The sequence below is a fragment of the Vespula pensylvanica genome, chromosome 3, assembly GCF_014466175.1.
Source record: "Vespula pensylvanica isolate Volc-1 chromosome 3, ASM1446617v1, whole genome shotgun sequence".
Taxonomy (NCBI): domain Eukaryota; kingdom Metazoa; phylum Arthropoda; class Insecta; order Hymenoptera; family Vespidae; genus Vespula; species Vespula pensylvanica.
The window spans coordinates 9335942-9361120 of NC_057687.1; the positions used below are offsets into that span (position 1 = coordinate 9335942).

The following is a 25179-nucleotide window of genomic DNA, read 5'->3' on the forward strand; positions in this document are numbered from 1 at the left end:
TAACTTAGTTATTACAAGCATATATTTATTTAACAAATAAATGATTAAGCATCGTAAGGGTAAAAAATATGCGAAATGCTACACAATATAATCTTTATTTTATATAATTTCAATATTTCATTTTTCCATCTTATATTCGACATTATTACACAATAACTATTATAGAATATATTTATAATAATATACATGTACATATGTACTCATCTTTACTATTGATTCATTTTATATGTATATAATTATATATGTATATTGGCCTATGATTCATTCGATACTGCACATTTTTGCATCGGATTCTTTAAAACCTAAATGCCTAGTTACATAACGTACATACCCACGTTCAAGTGTATCACAGTTGTGTTGAGGGACAGAGGAATTAGAAGAAAAAAGAAACTATTGTGCAACCGAAATCGAATATAGTCCATTCAGTAAGATCGTAATATACGTAGCACGACTAAATTATAACGAAGGTAAACACTTCAGAGATATGAAATATAATTTTCAAAGAACTGGCAACTGCGATGAAATGTATCTTGCATTCCTCAAATAAAAAGAAATATATTTTTATTAATATGCGTAAATATTTCAGATAATTTCATGAAAATGAATGATAAAAAGTTGTAATGCATTGTCCCAATGAAAAGTATTTAAAAATTTTTGAATATGAAATTTTGTCCTAATGAATCAGTTAACAAAAAATTTGGAGCAACCACTAACTATCAATCTGACAAATCCGTTCTTTAATACAAGTAAGAAAAAGTAGTGCATGATGTTATGTAAGCTCAATATAAGGCTTTGACATTTCGTTTGTATTAAGAAATATTATATTAATAAAAGTATCGTTTTTCATGATGGAATATACAACCTTACATCTATTGATTATGTGTACCTGCTTATTAAAAAAATATCTAAAAATATATTGTACAAGTCATAACAGTCTGTATTGTCTCAAAAAATAAACTTTGAATGAAAATGGTATCATGGACACCATTAAAAGATGATTGCTGTAAGGAATGTAACTAGCATCTCATCACGTAAGAGCCATGTCTTGCAAAGATATTTACTAAGTCTTCTGCACCTTAATCCATTTACCACGTATATTGAATGTTAAGGGTATCGTGATAAATGTATTAATACTATGCTCGATATACATCTATTCAATAGAAAATGATGTACAAGTTTCGAAGCAATGTTATTTACAGTCAGTCGATCTGAGCTAGTAAAACCTTTGGCTTTAGCTAGCTTTCTGAGTGGACTAGAAATCGATTTCCGAAAATGTTTGTTTTTCTTTTATTAAGGAAGAAAATAAGAAAGAGTAACACTTAACTAGGTCCAGGAGGAGCATTGAAATTAAACATGGTTGTTGGTGGACGCCCTGGTAAAGGTTTTGGTGGTAGTCTTGGAGTCACAGACCCTACAAATCATATTTGATTATAAAAATCAATCACTATTAAAAAAATAATTCACATGCATATGAATAAAATTATGGGAATTTATATATCCTTTACCATTAGGTTGTGTAGGGGGAAGTTTCGTAGGACTAGGCCCATTGAAAGACATATGTCGACGTGGGTGGGCGTTAGACGAGCACGTATTTTCTAACGTAGAATTTCGCCTAGTTAATAACGCTGAAGTACTTGGATTCAACGTACTAGGAAGTCTTGGTGGCAATGTCGTTAAAGGCAAGTCTCTTCTTGGTGGTAATGGTGGTGGAGAGGTACCATCTCTTGGAGGAAGTATAGGTGCATTCGGAGCTTGTCGTGCCTGTTATTATAACAATATATACATGATAAAAATTTTGAAAATTTATCTTTAAATATTAATCTCTTAATTACCTGTTGAGGTGAGTCACTTATTGAACTTTCCCGCCTCCTGTGAGATCTAGGTGGCAAGGGTGGTGGAGGTTGATTAGGAGGCATATGGCTAGGAGAAGGTGGTGGGGGCATTATAGCACCTGGACTTCCACTAGACGATGACAACCCTGTCAAAGCTCCCATAACACCAATAGTTCCAGAATTAAATCCAAAGTGAGTACTTTGCGATTGATGATGCGCCGTAGGAAGATGGCCCGGTGATCCCATTTGTGGACTACTACTTGGTGAATTGACTGAGAGTCCTGACATACTAAGTGGACCTGGTGAACCTGGGGGTTGACCTATACCTGTATAAAAAGCTACATACAATCTATATAAAAGATTGATTAATTTCATTATAAATACAAACCTCCTAATAATACAGGTGCAAACACACTGTGGTCCCCTGTATGTGGAACTGTAACTTGTGATGTGTGTGGTGGTGTCTCCGGTAATTCCGGTGGTGGTACCTCCGGTGGTGGATCGTGTAATCTTACACTTGATGCTACCGCTTGAAGAGGAGCAGGTAATTTACCACTCAGACTTCTTGCCTTAATACCCGGTGATTTCAAATTTAAATCCGGCCATTTGCGAGGCTAATATTAAATACATACATTTTAATTCAATTCATTTCTATATAGGAAAATCGGTTCGTCAGGCGAATATATCTGACATAAAGTAACTTACAACTCTGGGTGGTTGCCTGCATCCTCTAGGTTCTACTTCTAAGCTTTTATTAAATAAGTAGTTACTAATATCTGCATCTTTCATATTGGGATCAAATGGACATAAATTTTCAATGAACTGTCGTATTCTAGGTTCTACCGAAAGACAATATGGTTGATTTTGGTATTGTTGAATTTCTCCAGTTATTTCCGCGACTTTTCGTCGTTTGCTAAAATTTATCAATTCTGGACTTCCCGGGAGATAATCGGGATTTCCTTCTTCAATATGTAGGATGTTAGTTAAATACATACCTGAGTATAAAAATATATGATTGGTAAAGAGTTTGTAAATGTTACATAAAATTAATAAATGTTTAATATTTCTCCTTACCAAAAAAGGGTACACAAGGAGGATTTATCGATCTTAATTTTTCTTGGTACTTTTTAAAATGGTCGTTATTTAATTCTCGTGCTTCTTCAAGCGCTTTTTCTAATCGCGCAGGAATTTGCTACAATATTAAACATTCAATGTACATCACAGAAAATATAAACGATTATATACATTTAATAATTTTTACTTACTTGAAAAGTAAATTTTAACCTAAATACAGACGCAGATCCCATAGCACTAACAATGGCTAATACACCATTAAAATTATTTAAATCTTGCAGCACCATCATAATCTCGATTGCTCGTGAAACAATAGCTACTCTTTCTTCAAGATTTTCTGCTTCTACTATGGTTTTGTCAAGCCATCTAGTAAACTATAGAATAACAGAATATTCAATATACTGTTACAATAATTACAAAATTATGTGTTAAGCATCTCTTACATTTGTTGTGTGCTTGATCATTTTTAATAAGTTTGGTGATGTCTTTTCTTTATCCTTTTTAGTCCATACTGATCCTACTAACTCAGAAGGTTTTACAGTTCTATACAATTCAAATTCTAAAAGTGTCAATTGTCTTGCTAATTCAATGGGGTGCAACTGAAATCACAGTATCTGTTATTTAGCTGTGTCTATAGAAGAATAAATAATATGCATTACATATAGTCGTGTTAGTGCTTACTGTAAGTATACCCCATTCCTCTTCAGGAACTTTTAGATGCCACTCGATAGGCGGAGGAGATCGTTCAAAACTAAAAGTTATCGGCCGTTGTTCAGACGGCTCACATTTTCTTTGTACAATTTTTATAACCGAATCTACCCATTTTCGCATTGATTTACCACTTACAGTATCTAAAAACGTTTGCAATCTTTCCAGAAGATTTCTATCACGTTCAAAATCATAAAAATGATGATCCACCTATCAAATATTAATATAATTATTATTACACATATCTGAATTTTTACATGAAATAATGTTTACATATATTCTACTCACCCAATGCCTTAAAACATTTAAAACCCTAAATTGTACCGGTTGACAAAATTCTTTCCTATATCTTTTCCAATCTTCTCTTGCTGTAGTTTTACAGCCAGAAGGTTTTTCATCGTCACCATATACTAATGAAGGATCTGGTATGTCAAACCTTTCTATTAATAATGTCAATAATTCCTGAGGTGAGCAAAAACTCCTGTAAATATTTATACATATAAAATCAAATGATAAGTGTGTGTGAAGTAAAATTAAAAAAATAAGTGAGCATTACCTACCTAAAAGTAGTAAGGAATGTACGTACAAAAGCAGGGTCAGCATATATGTAATAAGTTAATCTTTCTACCAATTTTACCAATATTGCACCTTTAATTAATGGCACTCCACCATTTTCTCTAGCTTCCAAGACAATATTTTCTGGACTATCTTGTTCAGCGAATTTATACAAATGTGGCGGAGGTAATTTTAAGGGGTGTTTCCTTTCTTCGTCTAAGAGGATACTATCCAAAGTTCGTTCTAACATACTTTTTGTATTTAACATAACTAAATCAGCCATCCAACTATTTTTATCTTCGGCGGATTTGGCAACGAGTATAACATTAGGATGGTCCCTTGGTGCTATCTCAAAGGCATTTTTTAATTCTTCAGTATCTTCTCTGTCTATGATGTCAACTTTTCTAATGAAGAATCTTTCTTTTAAACGAAGTTCACCTGGATGTGCTGGATGTCCAACCACACCAACACCAACAGCAACAGTGACACTGACTCTTTTACCACCACTGGGTTTACATAATACCAATAATCCATCGAATAAAAGAGCTTTCCTTTCTGTTAACCTTCGACCATTACTACCTACTTTTCCTAATGTATCCTCTCTAATAAATTCATTGCAACATTGCCCAACATCTCTCTGATCCCACCCATCTACAGTTTTTTGTAATTCACTAATCTTTTCCAATGCTGCTTGTCTTCTAGCACGACTTTGCATCCGTAGACCAGTATCCTTTTTTGGAAGACTTGCAACTGACTGCATTAATTCCATTTGTAATGGCCTCAGTAGTCCTTGCACTTGTTCTAAAGTTTCACCATCTTCTGTATTGGGTGTACGTTTTTGTAATACCTGAATAAAAGAGATCATACATAATAGATTGATTAATATTAATAATATAAACAAATAATTTATTAATTTAAGAAATATACCTTTATATAATCAAAGTACAAAAAACAATGCCACACAGGTTGCAATAAAAGTTTTGGCAAATAGTATTTAACAGCTTCTTTGAATCCATGCCCTGCTGCTCTTAATGCTGCATTAGCTTCTGGTCTTGATAATAAATTTATTAAAACTTCTTTACTAGCCGAACTATTAACATCTTTTGCATACCTACAGAAAAAAAATATGATAGTGTATTGTCAATATATTGTACACATTGAATAATCATAGGTAAATAACATACTTTATATACACATCAAACTCAGCAGCTTCAGCCAACTCTTCAAAACACGATCCAACTGTAGGAGTTTGTTTTTCTTCTGTAATTTCCATTATATCTTCTAAACTACCAAGTAATGTAACAGTGACTTCATATATATCCATAATATTACTAAAAAGCGTTTCAAGTTCACTTTTATCTTGTGCAAGCTTGGCAATTTCTTCCCGAAATACCTACGTAAAGGAAACTTCGTTATTATCGTCTTTAATTGACAAGTAATGAGAATAAATTTTAACGTTATTATACCTTTATAATCATATGAAGATCACGCAAATAATGACGTTCATCATGTATAAGGTCTCTGACAGATTCTTCATATGTTTGAGACACAACTGCACCTAATCCGCTTTGCGGACTTTCCGAGCAATCATCTTGGAAAAACATATCCATCAGTACCTATCGATAAAAAATATTTCTTTATATTTTTATAATATTATCTAAATTTTAATTATATTTTGGAGATTTCATAATATAATGTAAAATATTTTCTAATATAATGATAAATATAGTATTCTATAATGCACATATATATACTTTATTATTAGAGATAATATTTTATGTAAAGTAGTGATATTATAGGTATGTATCAAGTCTACAAATATTATGCTTAATTTTGTGTAGATTTTGTATCTAAAGATGTAAACAGAAAAAATATATATATATATATTGTATGTATACGTAGAAATAATTCATGCTATTGTCTTTTAAGAAAAAAGGCTCTATGTTTCAAAAATCTACCTTAAGAACGTTTATATTGTATTTCATGCATATATAATAAATTTTTGTTGACCACATTCATAATTATCATAAATCAATATATTCATAAAATTTACAATGATTTTACACATTCTATATAAAATATTATTGCTGTAATATCATATTGTAAAAACTTAATACATTCTCTATGATTATACTTAATACATTTGGTATGTTATAAAGTATACATTTTTCATTAGCTAAGAGATATCAAATAATGATAAAAGAACATATTCTATATAATATCATTTTTGAAATGAAAAGAATATGAGCAAACTTACTGCAAATCAAAAAAAAAAAAAAATTAGAATATTATTTTAATTAATTCAGTTTTAGAAGCATAAGAACAAAAATACATAAAGCAAATAGTAATTTCTTATAAATGGTCCATTACATAAAACACTTCCCATATATCTTTTTTTTGCTAAAGGATTGCAGGTACGTACCACCTAGAACAGCATGAGCGAAGAATGAACACCGTTGATTTTGTTATATGTTAGTGGTAAGCATGTAATCAAGCAAAGAAGATATGCAGCCACAATAAATATGTGACTATTCAATCGTATCCAATAAAAAATCTTAGATTTGACCAATGCAACAAGAATTATTTTAATTATTGCTAGTAATAGATGTATTTTGTATAAATTCCTTATGAATATTCGAAAAAATCATTTAATTAACAAATTAATTAATACTTTCTATAACTACTATTACTAGCAACATTGTATTGTCCTAATATTGCTTTGATTATATAGATTTAAAAAAAAAAATAAGAAATTTTCTATCAATTTCAAGAATAATATATAAGAGTGAATTAAAAGACAGGCAATATAAATGGAAGATATAGCCTACAGTACTAAATTGTGAATGAATACATAGCTGTGTGCATAGTTTTAATTAAGTATGATGCAAAGAAATTAATTCTTTTATACTATACTGAATTATTTTTAGTATATATCTGTTCACAAGGCTGTGGCATTTAAAATGAAAAAGCTTATACAGAAATGATAAAAATTATGCATACGCGAATTTGTTTTAGCGTAGCAAAATATATAATGTATGTTAATAAAAATGTGCATGGACAGAAGGACAATGCAGGCTTAATTACTTCTTGAAAAAATGATATATTACCATATCTGCATACATCGCAACTCTTATATCTTCGCAAGAGATCTCCACATGACGTATATTCTTAACATAATTTCCAGCTAGCTGAAAATAAAAGAATCTGAAGTATCTCAAATACCTATGTATCATAGTTTGAAACAAAGATTATAGTTTGTAACGCTTATACCAACCTTTAAAATATCTGCTGAAATATATTCCAAAACTCCTACCACAAAAAGACTGACTTGTAAGTCAATTTTGTGCTGCAAGACTTCCTACAAATGCATATTAAAGAACTAATGTGGGTATGAATACATCTTCCTTTGTTGTTCACGAATTATGCATAGAAAACGGTCTATAAACCTATATTCATATTGCTGCTTACTTTTTGTAGCAGTTGATGAATTTTATCAACAGGAAGAACTAATGGCGACTTCTTTTTTCCTTTTTCTAAGGCATCCTTAGCATCTCGCAATGCCCATCTGTCAATGGGAGTCGGAAATGTCCTTCTTACTCTTTCTTCTACATCTTGTGGCGTGTGCGGAGGTGGATGACCACAAAGCATGCCCAACATTTTTAAAATTAAACTTTCAACATAGTCTAAGGCATCTTGGCGTGCTTCAAGACTGGGATGTACTTGTTCCAAGACCTATCAAAATAATAACAACGCGACATTGACATATGCTTATTCGATAATTCCATTTGAATAATCAAATCTTCAACATATCTTTGATAAAAAGAAAGTTGTCAAAGAATTTTAACATCTCTTTAAAGAAACTTTAAACAATTAATATCAACTCTAAGTTTTAACTTAGGATGGCCTTAAAATTTGAATTGCGTATTTCTAATCTACAACTTCATTTTTCCTTAAGAGATATTACAAGGATGTATTGCGTAATGAAATTGCATTCGACATTAAGTTTGGTTAAGGAATTTGCTGTTAAGGATCTGTAGATTCGATCGAACGCGGAAGAAAAGTAGTGCGAGCATTTAAACATCGTAAAGAGAGAGAGAAAGAGAAAGAGAGAAAGAGAGAGAGAGACGGAGAAAGACAGAGAAGGAGAGAGAGAGAGAGAGAGAGAGAGAGAGAGAGAGAGACGGAGAAAGACAGAGAAGGAGAGAGAGAAAGAGAGAAAGAGAGAGAGAGAGAAAGAGAGAGAGAGGAAGGGTGGCTCGATCGATCGATCGTCTCGGAAACATTATCGTTTAGGAAAGGAGGAATAAAGGCCAATGTAATTGTTCGTTTCGAGGTGTTTCGATAATGAAAAAAGGAATTTACCTTTCTAAGGGAATTGACAAACACTCCCTTCCACTTGGCGGCGTTCTCCTCCTTCAGAAAGTCGTAGCCTGACGGCTCGCCCACCACCGACGCCGGCGATGAAAACATTTCACCGTTCTGTTAGGACAGAAGCTATCAACGGCATCCGAACGAGAATTACAATCACATCACCACCTTAAAGAACACGCTCCGGAGAGTTCTCCGAATTTATAAAGAACATCGTCAAGAGGCACAAAAACTTGACATAAACGTCCGTCTGTCCGTCTGTCCGTTCCTCAGGGCGCAGACATCATACCTCTCTTTCTCTCCCTCTCTCGTTTACTCTCCTTCTCTCTCTCTCTCTCTCTCTCTCTCGTTCACTCTCTTTCTCTCTCTCTCTCTCTCTCTTTCTCTCTCTTTCTCGCTTTCGTCCTTTCTATCGCTCTCTTTTTCTCGCTTTCCGTGAGTAAACGACGATAGCTAAGCCACTCGATCGTATTTTCGCGCCTCTCCCACGTCCCTTGTACTTTTTATTCGCGGAACCATCCCCGAGGCAAACCCGAGAGTTCTCGAGTTCCCGCACTCGCGCATCTTAAACAGCCCTTCGGCCGAAAATTTTTCTTTAGATTCCAACGGTGTACGCACCACTACCGTCCATCCAAAGCTACCATGGCGCGGCGCGACTTGCCACACACGGTAGTTCGATCGATATCGCGATATATGTACGATGTTCTACGCGAGACCAGACGAGATATCGAGAGTTATCGAGAGGACTCGAATCGACGCTTTCAGTCTTTCTCCGCATGATGGCGCCCTATCTCGCGAGCGCGCTTTCGTAAAATTACGTCGTATTTTTATTATCAGTCGAAGTCAAACGTTCTGATTAATTTTTCTTTATAATTCTTTTTCGTTTGTTTACTCAAATAGTTCAAATGTCTTATACAACAATTAAATAATAAGAATATCGCACGGAACGTAGAATATCGTTCAAAATATTTTTTTATTATTTGTGTGATGATAATAAATCTTTCGCATTAAGTTCGGTAACCTTTACGTCAATCTTTGACGTTAATTTTTCATATGAAAAGAGTGTCAATTATAGATGTCATTTTTTTTATTAATTGTTATACAATCGGCTTGATATTTGTACTTATAACCCGAAAGTGCTAAAGACGATGGAGGGCAAAGAAAAGAAGAAATCAACTGAAGAAAGCAATGCGTCACCATTTTGTCATCCGATGGTTCAAATTCCGAAGGAAGAATTTCGCGCGAAAAATGTCTTCGCCATTTTTCTTACTGCGAATTTCAAATTATGCATTGAAGATGGATATACTTGATATCTCGTCACATCCATACTTCGGTGAGTTTTATTTGAATATTTATTGTTTTAATTTTTTATACAAAGCTCGCTTAAAAATATTCATTTAATTTAAGGTATTAATTACATACAATTGTATCATTACATTAAGTTCTTTTATTTACATTTCAATTTTATTTACATTTCCTTATGTTCAAAATCTTGTCGAAAAATCTGCTTGTTTTACGACTTTTTTCTCGTATTGCTTAATGATATTATTTATTATAAATACTGTAGAAGAGGGGGGCGGATGGAGTAGAAGTGAGATGATTATTGGATGAATATTAGTTCGTAGATAATAAATAAATTAGTAAAACATCCTTTTTTTATAAGAATTATATAAAAAAAAGTGTCCCTTCGATCCTTAACGGAGGAGTCCCAAATTTAATACCGCTTGTTAGATAATTATAGATCGCTTTTCTATAAAAAACGATTCTATAAAAAAATATATCCCTTTTACTCTCTCGAGGAGTGTCTTTCCTCGATTTCTCTCAGTGTCCTTCAATTATAGAATGAAATCATCTGTAAATAAAATTAAGAAATATTATAATTTAGAAATATGCTTGAAAGGTTTATATATATACACACACACACACACACACACACACACACACACACACACACACACATATAATACATGATATGATATACTAATTGAATTAAATGTGCGAACTACATAAATATGTATATATATACGCATACATACATATATATTTATACTTTAGATGAGATTACGAATCTTAATTTGAACGATAATGATATAGGATAAAACGTTAATGATATGAATCGTATTGCAACATATCTCGCAGATAATGCTTATGAGAATATGAATCGTTCTAGCAGACCGACAAGAATTTATCAATGGAGATATACTGATTTGGTTGCATCACGTGTCGTACCATTTACATTATATATATATATAGATATATATATATATATGTATATATATGTATATATATGTGTATATATATGTATGTATGTATATATATATGTATATATGTGTGTGTGTGTGTGTATATATATATATATCAAATTTACGACGTACGTAATTGCGTTCTTATCTGTGACGCGTAAGCTCCTTGAAATTAGGTAGAACATGGCGATTATTGAAACTAATGTTGAAGTTAATGTTCGTAATTAAATGCATATTCATTTATTTCTTTTATAATTCAATTCATGCAACTCGAATGTTCGTATTAAATTTTCATATTCTTTTTCTTTTCTTTTTTTTTGTTTAATCGAAATATATAGAAGATTTTTATATATTTTTTAAAAAGAAAATATATATAAATATATACCTAATAAGGATTTCATCGTTGATCGATTCGCTTGTACGTCGACGGATCCTTCGTGTTTCGTAGAGATTCTTCCGAATATTTCGTCTTCGTCGTCCTCTGTAACGTATCCCAAATAAATGATTTATTACAATGCTAACGTATTTATGTAAATTATATTTTCATATTCAAAAAAGATGCTTACATCATCGTCGGATTTATTTTTATGTAAATAGGTCGGCCAGTCGAAGTTAGGGTATTTATTTTATTAAGGGCATAAAGTGTCTCAAGTTCCGCCAATCTTTGATCAGACACGCGTTTTAGACGTCTGCAACCATTAATGAAACTTTAAAGATCTTTTTTTTTGCTTTACTTTTTTTCTAAATTAATTTTCCTTTGTAAGGCTTCCAAAAAAAAAAGAATATCGCACAACTACAACTTTTAAAAGATTAAAATAGTATAATACTTGGATATATTATACTCACTTCAATAGTAAGTGCGATCTTTCATTTTCTCTGTTAGATAGCAACATTTCGATATTTGAGTCATTTTCTTTGTAATCCGCAATTCTATTGAAAATACAAATAAAAAAGAAAATGTTAGTTAACAAAGATAAGTTGTCTTATGGCTTCCGATATATTTAATGAATTTCAATTAAATATTCATGAGGGACAGAAGCGAGATATCAGTTATCCGTAATAACGTTCTGATGTAACTTTTGCAAGTTTTGTGTAATAAACTTGATCTAAAGCGATGTCTAGTTTCAAAGGCAGGATTTATTTTTAAAGCTAATACGTTACTTATAAAATTAGAATTTTTCGATATCATTGAAAATGTTTTTTATTTCTTTTTTGCATAAGGATATTGTGTGTATTTTTAAAAGGGTTGTATAATATAGGATTGTAAATGATATAATAAGAGTTATATAATAGAAATAATTAAAAAAATCTACCTGATTGGATGGCCATTAGTAACTTCAAAGAGAACCAACGATAAAACGAAGATAGAGATTTTTAAAGCGACCATCGTGTTTTTGTTTTTTCTTTTGTTTACGTTTGATATGATCAAAATATGTAATAAATAAAAAAATATATATATATATACGTAGTAAAAAAAAGCAAAACTTTATAAAAATGTTGCAACTCTAATACTCGCGGTTTAAGTTGACACGATATTCAAAGCTCAACCGATTTCGTCTTGAGTCAAACTGTAACATAAAGCAGACATCCTCGGTTGTATATATCATCGTTCTATATATCCCCTCCACTAAGTCTAATTAATGACGCTCGCCCTTCTTCTTTTATCATTTATACATATATTTCATTTCTTTTCAAAGACGTACTTCTCTCTCTTCTCTCTCTCTTTATATATATATATATGTGTGTGTATACGTATGTATATGTACATATATATATATATATATATATATATATATATATATATGTATGTGTGTGTGTATGTGTGATGATGGAAGATAAATCGATTCTTTTAAGCAGATTTTACGAAAGAGTTCTTGTGGTTTTCCGCAATAAATGATTTTTTAACTAAAAGATTAAGGACTTTTTAAATTAATCCTTTATTTATTCTTCTTCTTTATAAATAATTTCTGACTATTTTTATTTATCTTCCAAATGTAGTTAATTCATTATAATTTATTTCGATAGTCTCCTTATAAAAATTTCAATATGAATATTCCAATTTAAGGGTAGCCATTTTGATTGTCTGTTGCAAGTAACATATACATCATATACATACTACGTATATGAAAATAATAAGAAATAATATGAAATGACGTATTGAGAAAAGAAGGCGTGGTAGATATGTACGTGAAAATTTCACAATGGACTGTAGCGCAAGTCGTTACTTTATTACGATAAACCTGCGCAATATCAAATAAACCGAAAAGTCTTTCATTTGATAGTAACACACGATCTTCGAACGGAAATGAAAGAAGATTGTGCAAGGAGAGTGGTCCATCATGATATATATTACGTTCAAATGAGAGGGAGACAGAGAAATATATATAGAGAGAGAACTTATTGCGCAGTTTATAATTGCGACATGTAGACCACGCGATCCGTTTCTCTCTTGATCATTTTATATCTTCGTCCTCTTACAATTAGACTGCTTGACTTCTCCAACGTTTTTTTATGGTCTCCGCAGTAAGAAATTTTATATAAATTCCTCGAAAAATTTTTTCAATATCTTTGAAAATTATCAGTTAACTCTTTATAATGACATTAGGCAAGAAAGAGTTTTTTTTTTTTTCCCCGAAGAAAAAACAAATTCGGTTTGTGTTAAACGTCGCCTTCTCAGTCCCTACTTCTTGTTGGTTCACAAGTAGTTCAAAGCATTTTTAGTCAGACAGGATCTATTTACCCTCTCTCTTTCTTCCCTCTCCCTTTCTCACTCTCCCTCTCTCTGTCTTGTTGATACGGCAACTTCGAAAATTTTTAATCGTTTCGTGATGCTATTCATTTTTTTAAAAATTCTTTCCTTTTACATATATCTTTTTTTTTACACTCCTTGATAAAATATAATTAATGTAAATTCAGAAATAATAAGATAACCTTTCTTGTTAATCAATTATTATAAGTGAATTAATGATATCGCGAGAAGAAGTTTATATTTTATGCATGAACTTTCTAATTTGTGGATAAGAATTTAGATATCAATCTTAAAAATGCGTTAAAAAATGTTTCATTGTTTTAATTTATTTAACAAAAAAAGAAATAAGGTAATTCATATTAAAATTAACAATACGAATTTCGTTGTTATCGATAAAGGAATATAGTTTTTTAATGACGTTCACAGAGGGAGCTGAAGGGTATATTTTTAATTTGATGGGAAATTTAAGGTATATTACGCGAGGACTCAAAATACAAGTATGGCTATGCATAGACACAATTATATTTTTATTCTTACTCCGTCATGGAACACAGAGGAGAAATTGCGATAATTATTTCAATCTTAATAAATAAGATAATACATTTATTCACTGGAACGCTTAGTTGCCGTAAACTTTACGTGCAAATTATTTCATAAAATAATAAATAAATAAATAAATAAAATAAATAAATAATTATACATATAAATATAGTCTCTTAAATAAATAATACGGTTTAAATAAAAGGTAAGAGCACAGATAATACGCTTGATAAAATACATTCGAAATTTTGCTGACGATCCTTGAAGAGAATTCCTAAAACAATCAGCCTTCGAATACATACACATACATTTAACACGTCAACACCTACATTTATATTATCCATTTATATATTATAATAAGAATTAATGAAATAATTTACTTAGTAAGAAAGAAGTACATACATCGAGATAATATGATATCGATATACTCGAAAAGTGCGCGAATGTAATTTTAATTAATTTTATCTTTATGAATGAGAACGCAATAATCGATGACGATGCTAAGAGAAATGAAGGTGATGTATAAATACATAGATAAATAAATATGTAAAGGAATGTGAATTAAATTGTGATTAAAATAAAGAATAATTTCTTTGATCTCCTTCATCGCTTGTTCGCACTGGTATAATGACATTGTATATACTATATTAAGAATCACGAATATTTTTATAATTAATTAATGATAATAAGTTTTTTCTCTTTCTTTTTTTTTTCTTCTAAAATCTTATATGGATGTTCACGTGATTATCACTCCTCACATTTTAACTTCATTTCCCTTATCACAGAAATGATCCTTTTCGTGTCATTGTGCTGTCATATAATACGTATGCATATTAAAGCGAGACTAGAGATCAATTGAGATTGCAATTGACTATGATGTAACAAACAATAAATAATCATTATAATTCGATGAAATCATTCAATAAATAGAATAAATAACTTAAAAAAATGGACATATATATATATATATATATATATATATATATATACATACACCGGTGAATACATCGAATACTGTTCTTGTTAAGATGTCGAATACTTAAAAGGAAGAGCATAGTATTGTTTTATTATCTTTTTTTTTTTTTAAGAAGTTACGATTGTTTCAGGTTTTCTCCTTTTCTATTCTTTTCTTTCCTTTTTCTTCTTCCTTCTCGTTCTCCTCCTCCTTTTCGTTCATTCACGTTAATCCATTTATTGTGTCACTATCAACTACAATTACGAATCACGACAAGACATTAACATTTGTCGTATTCGTCGCTAATTATTTATGCTCTAAGTTCATTAAAGAGTTCAGTTCGGACAGAGAACGGTCCGTAATACTGTTTCAGGCGGTCGACGATCTAGTCACTTTCTTATTTCCTTTCTTTCTTTCTCCCTTTTTTTTTCCCTTTCTTCTTCACTTCCTGTCTTGCTACACTCGATTGCTTCGATTTTCGTTTCGTCTTCAATCGATATTGCAACATCCAATTAGACTAATACTGTTCCTCGTTCTCTAGTTGGTCGCTCGCATCCTTCTATAAATAAAAAACGTTTAATGGAAGTTCGTCCCAATCGATCATTCGTTTCGATTCGAGACGGCGCGAAATGATAATTTTATTATCGTTTATATATTTTTTCTAACGCGAAAATATCGATTTTTTATTCGTCGGCTCCGAAAAAAAAAATTCATTGACGAGCCGTCGATGAGGATCACACGATTTATTTACTATATTAAAGCACACATTTCCGCGTTCTATATATTGGAAAAATCTTGCATCATTCTTGTAATTCCAGAACGCAAATTAAATGTTCCGACTCATTTGAACAAAGTTCAATTTGTTTGGCGCGTGCCGATCATATTTCTATCTTTTTCCGCTTTCTTTTTTTTCTCTCTCTTTCTCTTTTTTTTTTTTCCTTTTTTTCATCGTCTAGTAATTATCATTCGATTGCGCATGCTATCTCGTAATTATACAAACGGAGATATAGACGATTTGCGTTTCTTCGCAAAGATTTAACGATCTTTCAATACGAATGTAATGCACGATCGATTTCTTTCCTATACAAATCATTTCCCGATAAATTTAAAGAATAATGTTGAAAGAGATAATGAAAAAGACTGCTTTGAAAACGGTAAAACTTACCAATGGCAAAGATAGAATCTCGTTATTCTCTTCCGGGAGGAAAATCGAATCTCGTCCATCTATTTGCAGAGTTTCTCTCAATTTGTTGAAACTATCGTCCGTTGGAGATCTTCGCTTGCGACCTCTTCAAAGAGAAGAAAAAAGTAGAAACAACGAGTAATTAAGCAAGTTCATTTGCAAAAATGTTTTATTATTACAAAGTTAACGATGTTCGAGAGACCCTTCTTTCTTTTCTCAACACGTGCCATGTAGTACAGTTCGAATAGTCGAACATTTTTATCTCGTAATTAATCGTTTTAATTCTAATTCTCGAATATAAGAGACGTTCAATTATTTAGCGATTAATTATAGATGACGCGATATGGACGATCGCTTCGTACTTTTATCTTTTTTTTTTTTTTTTTTTTTTCTAAAACGATGAAGAGCGATAATAAAAGAAGTCATTCGATCGATGAAATCTAGATAGATCGATATTTTGCGAACATTTTTAACTAATATCTACGATCTACTGTTAAATTTATAATATAATCGAAAAACATTGACAGTGTATGTCATTATACACGTTCGAGATTAACGGATACCAGTCAATGTGCTTTTCAGCATAAAAATGAATGTTATAGAAAGAGCAGAAGAAAGAAAAGAGAATAAGAAATAGAGAGACAGACAGAGAGAGAGAGAGAGAGAGAGAGAGAGAGAGAGAGAGAGAGAGAGAGAGAGGCAAGAGATCACGCGTAACTTTCGTGTCAAAATGAAGAAGATGACGTGTCCGCGATGGGGTCGTCCTAATCATACGATCGTTAAGAATTTCTAAACTCGAATTATTCATGAATGAAATTTGTGTAGCCAAGAGAAACGCGTTTAATTTTGTTAAAATATATAATATACTTATCAACGGTCAATATTGAGGCTAAATTACTTCTTTCTATTTCATTCTTTTTCCCTTTTTCTTTCTTTTTCTTCTTTTTTCGATTTATAAACGAATACACAAAAACAAAGGACAGAATTGTACTACTTCAAAATTCGAAAGCGATGTAAAAATATCATTAACTTGATAATGTAAATATGATGTAACACGAAAAGTTCACACGTCATTGTCTTACATATGCGTCTTTCGTATCATTATGGGTTTACTCTTATAATATCTACGTAATTTAATTTCCTTCGGAAATGTGACAATATCGGACGAATTAAATTCACGAAACCTGCAGGAATGATATCAATTCTCGGAAGACATATATTGTGAAATTTTTAGAATCTATAAAAAGCCTTATAGCGACATAGACCGGTGTTTTATTTTCTTCAGTTTTCTTTTTTCTCTTTCATCTTCCTTTTTCATTATATCTCCTACGTTAATATCAAACAAGTGTATTACTTCGAATGGAAGATATATCACATGAAAGAAAATCATATTTCCTTGATTCGTGTATGAGATAAGAGGAAGTAGTTGCTCGACATTTTATCCTGATGAAAAATGCAATATAATATTCTACGTTAGATCTATGGGAAATTGCAAACTTTCCCAATTGAATTGAAAAAATCAAGTGGAAACGAGAAGAAGAAGAAGAAGAAGAAATAGTAGAAGAAGTAGAAGAAATAGGAACGCGCATACAATCTATTTTCTTTCTCTCTAGTATAACGTAAGTAATTTCATTATGAAATCGTGATATTCAGACGTCTTCTATTGGAAAAAGAATGCCAATGATAGGATAAGCAAATTCATGTTACCTCTCTCTCTCTCTCTCTCTCATTTTCTTTCGTGAATGCATACTACGAGTTATAGGCATTGAATAGAAATACGTTCGGAGAGTATTCGAAGCAGAGGTAACTCTGTTAGAGACTCCATTACCAGTAGCTGCATTTTCTTCGCCCCTTTACTTCTATACTCCTACTTATCTCTTCTCTCTTTCTCTCTCTCTCTCTTACCCTTACTCTTTCTCGCAGAAAGTTTCAGTTGACATACATTACACGTAGCAGATGCGTTATCAGTTCGTTAAATACTTCATCACTCCTTTCGCGTTGTGTCTTCGATGTTTCAGAATGTTATTTGGCTGGTAAGATACTAATTCTTATTATCCTTCCACGTAACGCGACGCCTACCCTCGTATCGTAATTTTCTCTATTTGCGTTAACCCTTAATTGTATGTCCGTCCTTTTTGTGTTATAACCATACCATGTTAATATAAGAAGAACAAGAAGAAGAAGAAAAAAAAGAAGGAAAGAGAAAGAAGAAAGAAATAATGTAGCTCGATCTTATACAAGATATTGTTAGTTATGTATTCGATAATTAATGGGACGTTGTAATGTCATTGCTAGTGTAGTGTCCTTGCTTGGTATAAACAGAGATAGAGAGAGATAGAAAGAAAGAAAGAGAGAGAGAGAGAGAGAGAGAGAAAGAGAGAGAGTAAGAGAAAAAATGTGTTGCCTACGTATGAACGTTAACACAGAAAAAAAAGGAGATCGTCCTTTCTGATTGCGTAGGATTCTCCCCTCCCTATTCGCTTTTTCTTCGCTACGATATTGTTCTCCTTTGCTTTATATTTCATTGACAATCTCAGAGGACACGTAGCGACCGCAGGATCAACGATAATCCTAGGAGCATGCTTCGCTAATCTCCCAACGACGAGACGTATATTACGATCGAGCTGAGCCCTTGCTAAAAACCATACGCGAAAGATCTTTCCGTTCGTGTAATCATGTTGTATCAACGAAAAAATTGCGTTTTTTCGTTTCTCCGTTACTCGTTCCGAAAAAAAATAAAGAAAAAGAAGGAGATGACTTGAGAAGGTAAAACCTTTTATATCTCTCGAGAATTTACTATTCAATCTTTATGATCTATTAATATATGATCATTTATCTTGTTGAATAAAAGAGAAAATAATTCGTCGGAAAAACAAACGATCTTCGCGAATTGGAAACATGACGTCATTTCCACGGTCGATGCACGCGAGACGTTATCATAAAAGATGACAAGGCGACAATAAGTATCACGATTATTCTCATATTAGAAAAAGAGAAGGGGAAAGGCGAGATCGCGCAATCTGGAGAAATTCTTGCACGATCAAGATCCCACTTTTCTTACGAACACGACTCGATTGAAATTGTTTACGAAGTATTATATAGTAGGTATGCCAACGCGTCTCGTTACTATAGATATGCATGTTTCTCTCGCTCTCTAGATCGAATAAGATTTCTTGATCTTATAAGTGAAAAAAGGAAAGTCTCTCTTTGTCATGGAAAAATCGTTGAATCTAAGAACTTATTGAATCAGATCTTGTGTTACCTTATATAGTATATTCATGTTTCTCTTTGTCATAGTGGAGAAAGGTCTTTTCGAATAAAATTTTATAATCTACGTTATATACGTGTGTCTATTTATATATATATATATATATGCGTGTATAGAAAAGATAAAAAAACTTACATTTTTGCAGGATCGATAACACCAAGTCCAACAGGTACCGTTATTATTCTGCCTCTCATATTTGATAATGCCACTAACGTTTCCAATTCGGCGAGTCTCTGATCCGAAATTCTCTTGCGTCTGCTGTAATCGAAAGAAAATATATAAAGAATAAGATTTTATCTATTTTCCTTTGATGAAATCTAAACTGCACGTACGAGTTGGGTAACAAGTTAATTACTCATATATTGTTAATTACATTAAATCTAACCTTAGAAACATCTCGTTTCTTCTTTTTATACGTCGATTTTCACCGCTTTCACCGACTTAAAAGTAACTTATGTCATAGAAATCGTCGTGAGAAAACGTTTCAGACTAACTATGTATATGTCGAACGATCTTTCTATGTATTGGTGTACCTGAATATCTCGCAAGATACTTTCGCGTTTTCTATATACGGCCTTTACACAAACGTCTTTTGCCTTTCTCGACAATTTTCATACCGTTTCGCAAGTGGCCATTGCAACACACTTATTTCGATTCAATCTGTCTTTGTACATATTTCTATAAAAATATATCTATTTACATAAACGATTTATGGGCAACGACCGTGACTATACTTCGCTAAATAAATCATAACATATTGCATCCAAACGCGTAATATTTGTTTAATGTAAATTTTAAAGAAATTGAGACTTTTCAATTGTTCAATCGTTATAATTTCACGCTAAATAAATTTCTTTTTTTTTCGAATTCGACGTACAAAATGATAATCCTTATTCTCATAGAAATTCATACGGGTTTATTGTCTTGGTTACGTCATTCAAATATATTTCGTCCTATCTTCCGTTCTACTCTCGTTTGAATATTACTTTCTTTAATTAAAAACATTTTATCCCTGAACTTTGCACTTTTCATTTGGAAAGACAAAAAAAAAAGAACGATATCTAATCATGGAGTTAATCATTCCAGCATATGTTCTATAATATCGACAATATCGCAAAAAAGAATTGTTATCGTCCTTCTTGACGATATTACTCTAATAATTTTTAAATGAAAAAATTAAAAAAAAAAAAAATGTTGAAAGAAAAATTTAATGCGAAAGATCTTCGTTGATTGCTTACCTGATGATACCGGAAGGTCTAGCTTCGGTTGGTTCGGGTATCAGAACCATCATGAGAACGCTAAGGACCAGAAGAATCATCAGTGGACGTGATTTAACACACATCTCGTATTTCGTCATTTTTCCTTGGAAGAAATTTGACAGGACACTCGAACTTTCGTCGAAAGAACTTATTTTTCTTTTTTCAACGAAAACAATGCACCACGAGAAAAAATACGATTATTTTCACGATTTTTTCACAATTAGTAAAAAGAATATTGGTAAAAGAAGAAATAAAAGAAACGAAAAAGACAGAAGACAAGGAAAATGAAAGAAAAACGATTAAATTAATGTCGCTATCGGTAAATCAAGTCAACTCTTTTTCTATTGTCTTTAACGCGCCAGTGCCCCTTCTCTTTGCTGCTTTTGTCTAGTTGAACTGTAGCATACCGTCACTCGCTTCGAGCATATATACTCGAAGCAGAGTTAGCGCCCCCTCCTTCCCCTTCGTCAATGGCATCCCCCACTCGCCTCTACTCGGGATCCTCCCTCACCTTTATCCAACCATAGTGGACTCCGATCCTTTTTTTGGGGGGAATTCAACGATTCGTCATCGTCGTCATCACGTGTCGATTATCAATCAGATACTCCAAACTTTATCTTTCAACGATTTTCATGAAAAAAAATTGCGACTTTTCAGTAGTTAAGTAATTTCAATTGATAAAGAAATATTTATCACTTAATGACTGTATTCGTTTACATCATCGACAATAAGGAATATACAGAGAGAAACAATATCGATCAGTCGGAATAGGAAAATAATCGATTCTAATCTATCATCTAAGTGTACTCATTACGAAAGACAAGGATCTCGCTCCTTATGTTTCAACAAAAAAGACTTTGCCTTCTTTAGACTTTTTTCTTCTTTTTCCTCTTATTCTTTAGCGTCCCTGGTTTGAAAAGAATGCGTCGATGACGAATGTAATAATCAATGTAATTAATTTTTCATTATTTAATCTTCTTAGATTTTATATTCTCTTGTGAATTTCCCCTTCCCCTAACCCCCCTTCCTATTTACAAGTTTTATCTCAACAGTTGATTCTAGGTATTCATGGGTCTCAGTTGTGCGAAGAGAAGATATTTTTTCTTCTCGGAACACGACGCAGGTGCGAAAGGATTTTCACGCGGAAAGACGTACGTTCTTTACTCGAGTGTCACTTATGAACCTCGTTCATGGGCAACATTCGAGAGAACGCAAGTTTTCCCACAATTAAAAATAAGTAACGCATTATTTTTTGCGCTTTTTCCAACTAAAGAATTCGATTCATTCGATCGAAAGCAATGTTTCAGTTTCTATATATTTTCAATGAAAACGTTCGACAGCCATTGATGCGGCTGATTCATACGAATTAAAATACAGGATAAAACAATAAACAATACTTATACGCGCGTATAACAACGCATATATACTTACATACGTATTTGTCTACGAACCAGATATCTCCTCCATATTGGCCAATATATGTATTTACCTGATATCTCAATGAATGATACCGATCGTACAAAAATTAATCGCAAAGCGGTCAAACATTCCTTTCGTGATAAAATTCGTCGAATCACTATAATGTGAAATACGAGGAATTAAATCGAATTGTAACTTCGAGTTAGCATCGATTTATAATTTCAGATTTATCGATCCTTAAAACGAACTGTACGAGTAGAAAATTATAGTTTCGTCATTTCACTTTCGAATTACAATTCACACCTTCGTGATTTCAAGAAGTTCTTCGTGGAATCGATTTGATAGCATTTACTTTCACGAGACGAAAGATCGGCCTACAAAACGTAACAGCGTCGAAGAATCCGTTTTGAATCGTTTCGTTTACGTTTGATCTGACGTCAAAAATAAGTGATAAATATCTTATGCAGAAAGAAAAATTTAATATTGCGTATCATATAATAGACTTAATAATACATTTAAATGATGTATTAAGCTTATTACAAATTATTATTGTAGTAAATACTGCTTCTCTAATGTGCAGCATTAATTGCACTATTTTATGAAATCTTATTAACTTATTGCAAACTCATTCTCGTTGATACGTACGTTTATTCAAGAAAATTTGTTCTGTTTATCTTTATTCAGCAACTATTACATTTAACCTCGTGATAACAACGAATCTCGACGAATCTTTGATTTCAGATTTTCTATAATCGGCAGACGCGAATAAATGTTTATTACATTTTAATTCATAGATTTTCAAAGATTCTATTTATGTTAGAGCACGATAACACATTGTCTGAATCATTTTCAAACATAGAATTTCCGGTTACGTGTCACCGGTATCTCATCTTTATCTCTTTACATTTTTATATATATATGTATGTATGTATATATATATATATATATATGTTGTTTAACTATATGTATGTATGTATATATGTTATTTTAACTATACATACTATCACTAGAATATGACATTCGTGTCGAGTATACTTTAAATAATACCCATATGTTCGCGAATTGCTCGTACAAGCTAATATCTGGAATTTGAAAATAAAAAAATGTTGACATTTTGTATATATCTTACGAAGAGTTAACAAATGTGATGATAGATGTTCGAAATTAAAATTACATCATAATACAATAATAAAAAATAACAAAAAAAAGGACGGAAACTTGTAAATGAATTAAATAATTAGCAAATAATAATCGATATCAATGTTCAAGTCTCAATGACGATCGGATAACAATCGAACGTCTCGATAAGTACGTAAAATGTTGTTCGAGACTATTGTTTAAAAAAAAAAAAAAAGAACACAAATCTTGAAGAACGTAAAAGATAGCGAGAGAAAGAAGAGATAAAACAGCTTCTCGAATGTTTACGAGTACTCTGGTCAAAGTACGTGCTTGAGCCCGCAACAGGTGGCTCTCCATGTTTCTCTCTCTTTCTCTTTCTCTTTCTCTTTCTCTTTCTTTTCTTTATCCCTCTCTTTCTATTTTCCTATTTCTCTCTCTCTTTCTCTTTCTTCTCTCTATCCCTCTTTTTCTTTCTATTTCTCTCTCTCTCTCTCTCTCTCTTTCTCTCTTTCTCTTTCATTTTATTCAAGATACTAAGAACACCTGACTACCCCACTTATTTGTCGCGAAAGAAATTAATAGCACGAATTATCCATAATAATATGCATTCTCCAATATGACAAATACTTAGGAACACCTTAAAAATTTTAACTAATTGTGTATTAAGTATATATCATGGAATTTCAATGGTACGTTCAATTACGATTTTTTTTTGCATAATATTGCAATTATCTATCTGTTGAATCATAAAGATTTTTTTTCGAAAAAATACGTTTCACGTATGTGGCTCGTGAAGTACTATTTCGATATCTATATATATATGTATATATGATATATATATATATATCATATATACACACACACACACACACACACACACACACACACACACACACACACACACACACACACACACACACACACACACACACACACACACACACACACACACACACACACACACATACATACATTACTAGATAATGGCGGATCGAATTAAACAGTTCACTTGAAACGCAATATTTCATCATTTATGAATAGACAGATAATTATCGAGCCTCTCAATAACAATTTTATATTTCTTTCTTTTTTTTCCTAGAATGACAAAGCCCAAGTTAGTTTTTATTGAGGTCAAGTAATTAGATAATTAGTGTTCTGTGAAAAGTACGAATGCATACTTTATGTGCATTGCGTATCTTTTAGAAAATTATTGTTGCGAATCTCGTCGCATTAACGTTCTATATACTTTGAGGATAATGAATATGATTACAATAAGGTAAACATTCGGTGTCCTACATAAATTAACTGTTATTGATTATGGTAATGAGCTATTATTTTTTTACGGTGTTAATGATTATTATAAGATCAACGAATGTATTTACTAAAAAAAAAAAAAAAAAGAAAATGCTATATTTCTTAATTCTATTTAAATTAGAGTTGGAATTAGAAATTTTGTTTGATTACTCTCCACGTGTTTGTCTCAAAATAACTACAAGGAAAAACTAAAAATATCACATAAGAGAAAGAATAGATTCGAATATTGAAATTGTGAATGGAACTTGCTCTCTCTCTCTCTCTCTCTCTCTCTCTCTCTCTCTCTCTCTCTTTCTCTCTCTCCCCTTATCTTTTCTCTCTTTCTCTTTACATTTTCCAGGAATCGTTTATTTAGATTTGGTTTGACGTGCATCGAAAATTCGATCGATCTATAGATGTACATGCTCGAGTTGCGTTTCTCAGAAAAAGGAACGCGGGACTAAATCATTTTATTGCGTAATCGACCCCATAGTATTTAGGCAAGTATATTTCGTGGAAAATGTTTAAAGACAATGTATGAAACATCAAGCTGGAACTCCCGGCTCGCAGGTCTCATTCGAAAGGATGATCGTAGGCGTGCCTCGCGTGGAAAG

At 32.0% G+C, this 25179-nt stretch overlaps 4 protein-coding genes across 10 annotated transcripts in view; 1 reads left to right on the forward strand and 3 right to left on the reverse strand.

Moving 5' to 3' along the window:
* Positions 1–79: 79 nt before the first annotated feature.
* LOC122628218 (protein son of sevenless) lies at positions 80–9217 on the reverse strand. 7 transcript variants are annotated; one of them, XM_043810257.1, is made up of 18 exons: positions 8532–9217; positions 7638–7901; positions 7444–7527; positions 7277–7357; positions 5636–5785; positions 5354–5562; positions 5097–5280; positions 4175–5016; positions 3903–4095; positions 3588–3824; positions 3350–3505; positions 3098–3280; positions 2907–3024; positions 2538–2827; positions 2221–2446; positions 1833–2170; positions 1506–1761; positions 80–1411 (listed from the first exon to the last, which is right to left on the reverse strand). In XM_043810257.1, exons 1-18 carry the CDS (start codon positions 8637–8639, stop codon positions 1320–1322), a joined length of 4011 nt encoding a protein of 1336 aa, XP_043666192.1. In that variant the 5' UTR covers positions 8640–9217; the 3' UTR covers positions 80–1319. The 7 variants fall into 7 exon arrangements, with proteins under 7 accessions (XP_043666192.1, XP_043666194.1, XP_043666193.1 ...); XM_043810259.1 differs by having other exon boundaries at positions 1833–2140; positions 5636–5786; positions 7275–7357; XM_043810258.1 differs by having other exon boundaries at positions 1833–2158; positions 8532–9216.
* Positions 9218–9425: 208 nt separating this feature from the next.
* Positions 9426–25179, forward strand: part of LOC122628220 (putative fatty acyl-CoA reductase CG5065) — a 31267-nt gene continuing 15513 nt past the window's right edge. The window contains exon 1 of the mRNA XM_043810270.1: positions 9426–9870. The gene's annotated coding sequence lies outside the window, so the exon portion shown is untranslated. The remainder of the gene's footprint in view (positions 9871–25179) is intronic.
* LOC122628223 lies at positions 9965–12359 on the reverse strand. Its single transcript, XM_043810275.1, has 5 exons — positions 12094–12359; positions 11627–11710; positions 11347–11469; positions 11166–11261; positions 9965–10389 (listed from the first exon to the last, which is right to left on the reverse strand). The coding sequence occupies exons 1-5, from the start codon at positions 12165–12167 to the stop codon at positions 10386–10388; spliced, it is 381 nt and encodes a 126-aa protein (XP_043666210.1). The 5' UTR covers positions 12168–12359; the 3' UTR covers positions 9965–10385.
* LOC122628222 lies at positions 14034–21141 on the reverse strand. The gene is made up of 4 exons (XM_043810274.1): positions 20714–21141; positions 19611–19733; positions 16190–16313; positions 14034–15583 (listed from the first exon to the last, which is right to left on the reverse strand). The coding sequence occupies exons 1-4, from the start codon at positions 20830–20832 to the stop codon at positions 15542–15544; spliced, it is 408 nt and encodes a 135-aa protein (XP_043666209.1). The 5' UTR covers positions 20833–21141; the 3' UTR covers positions 14034–15541.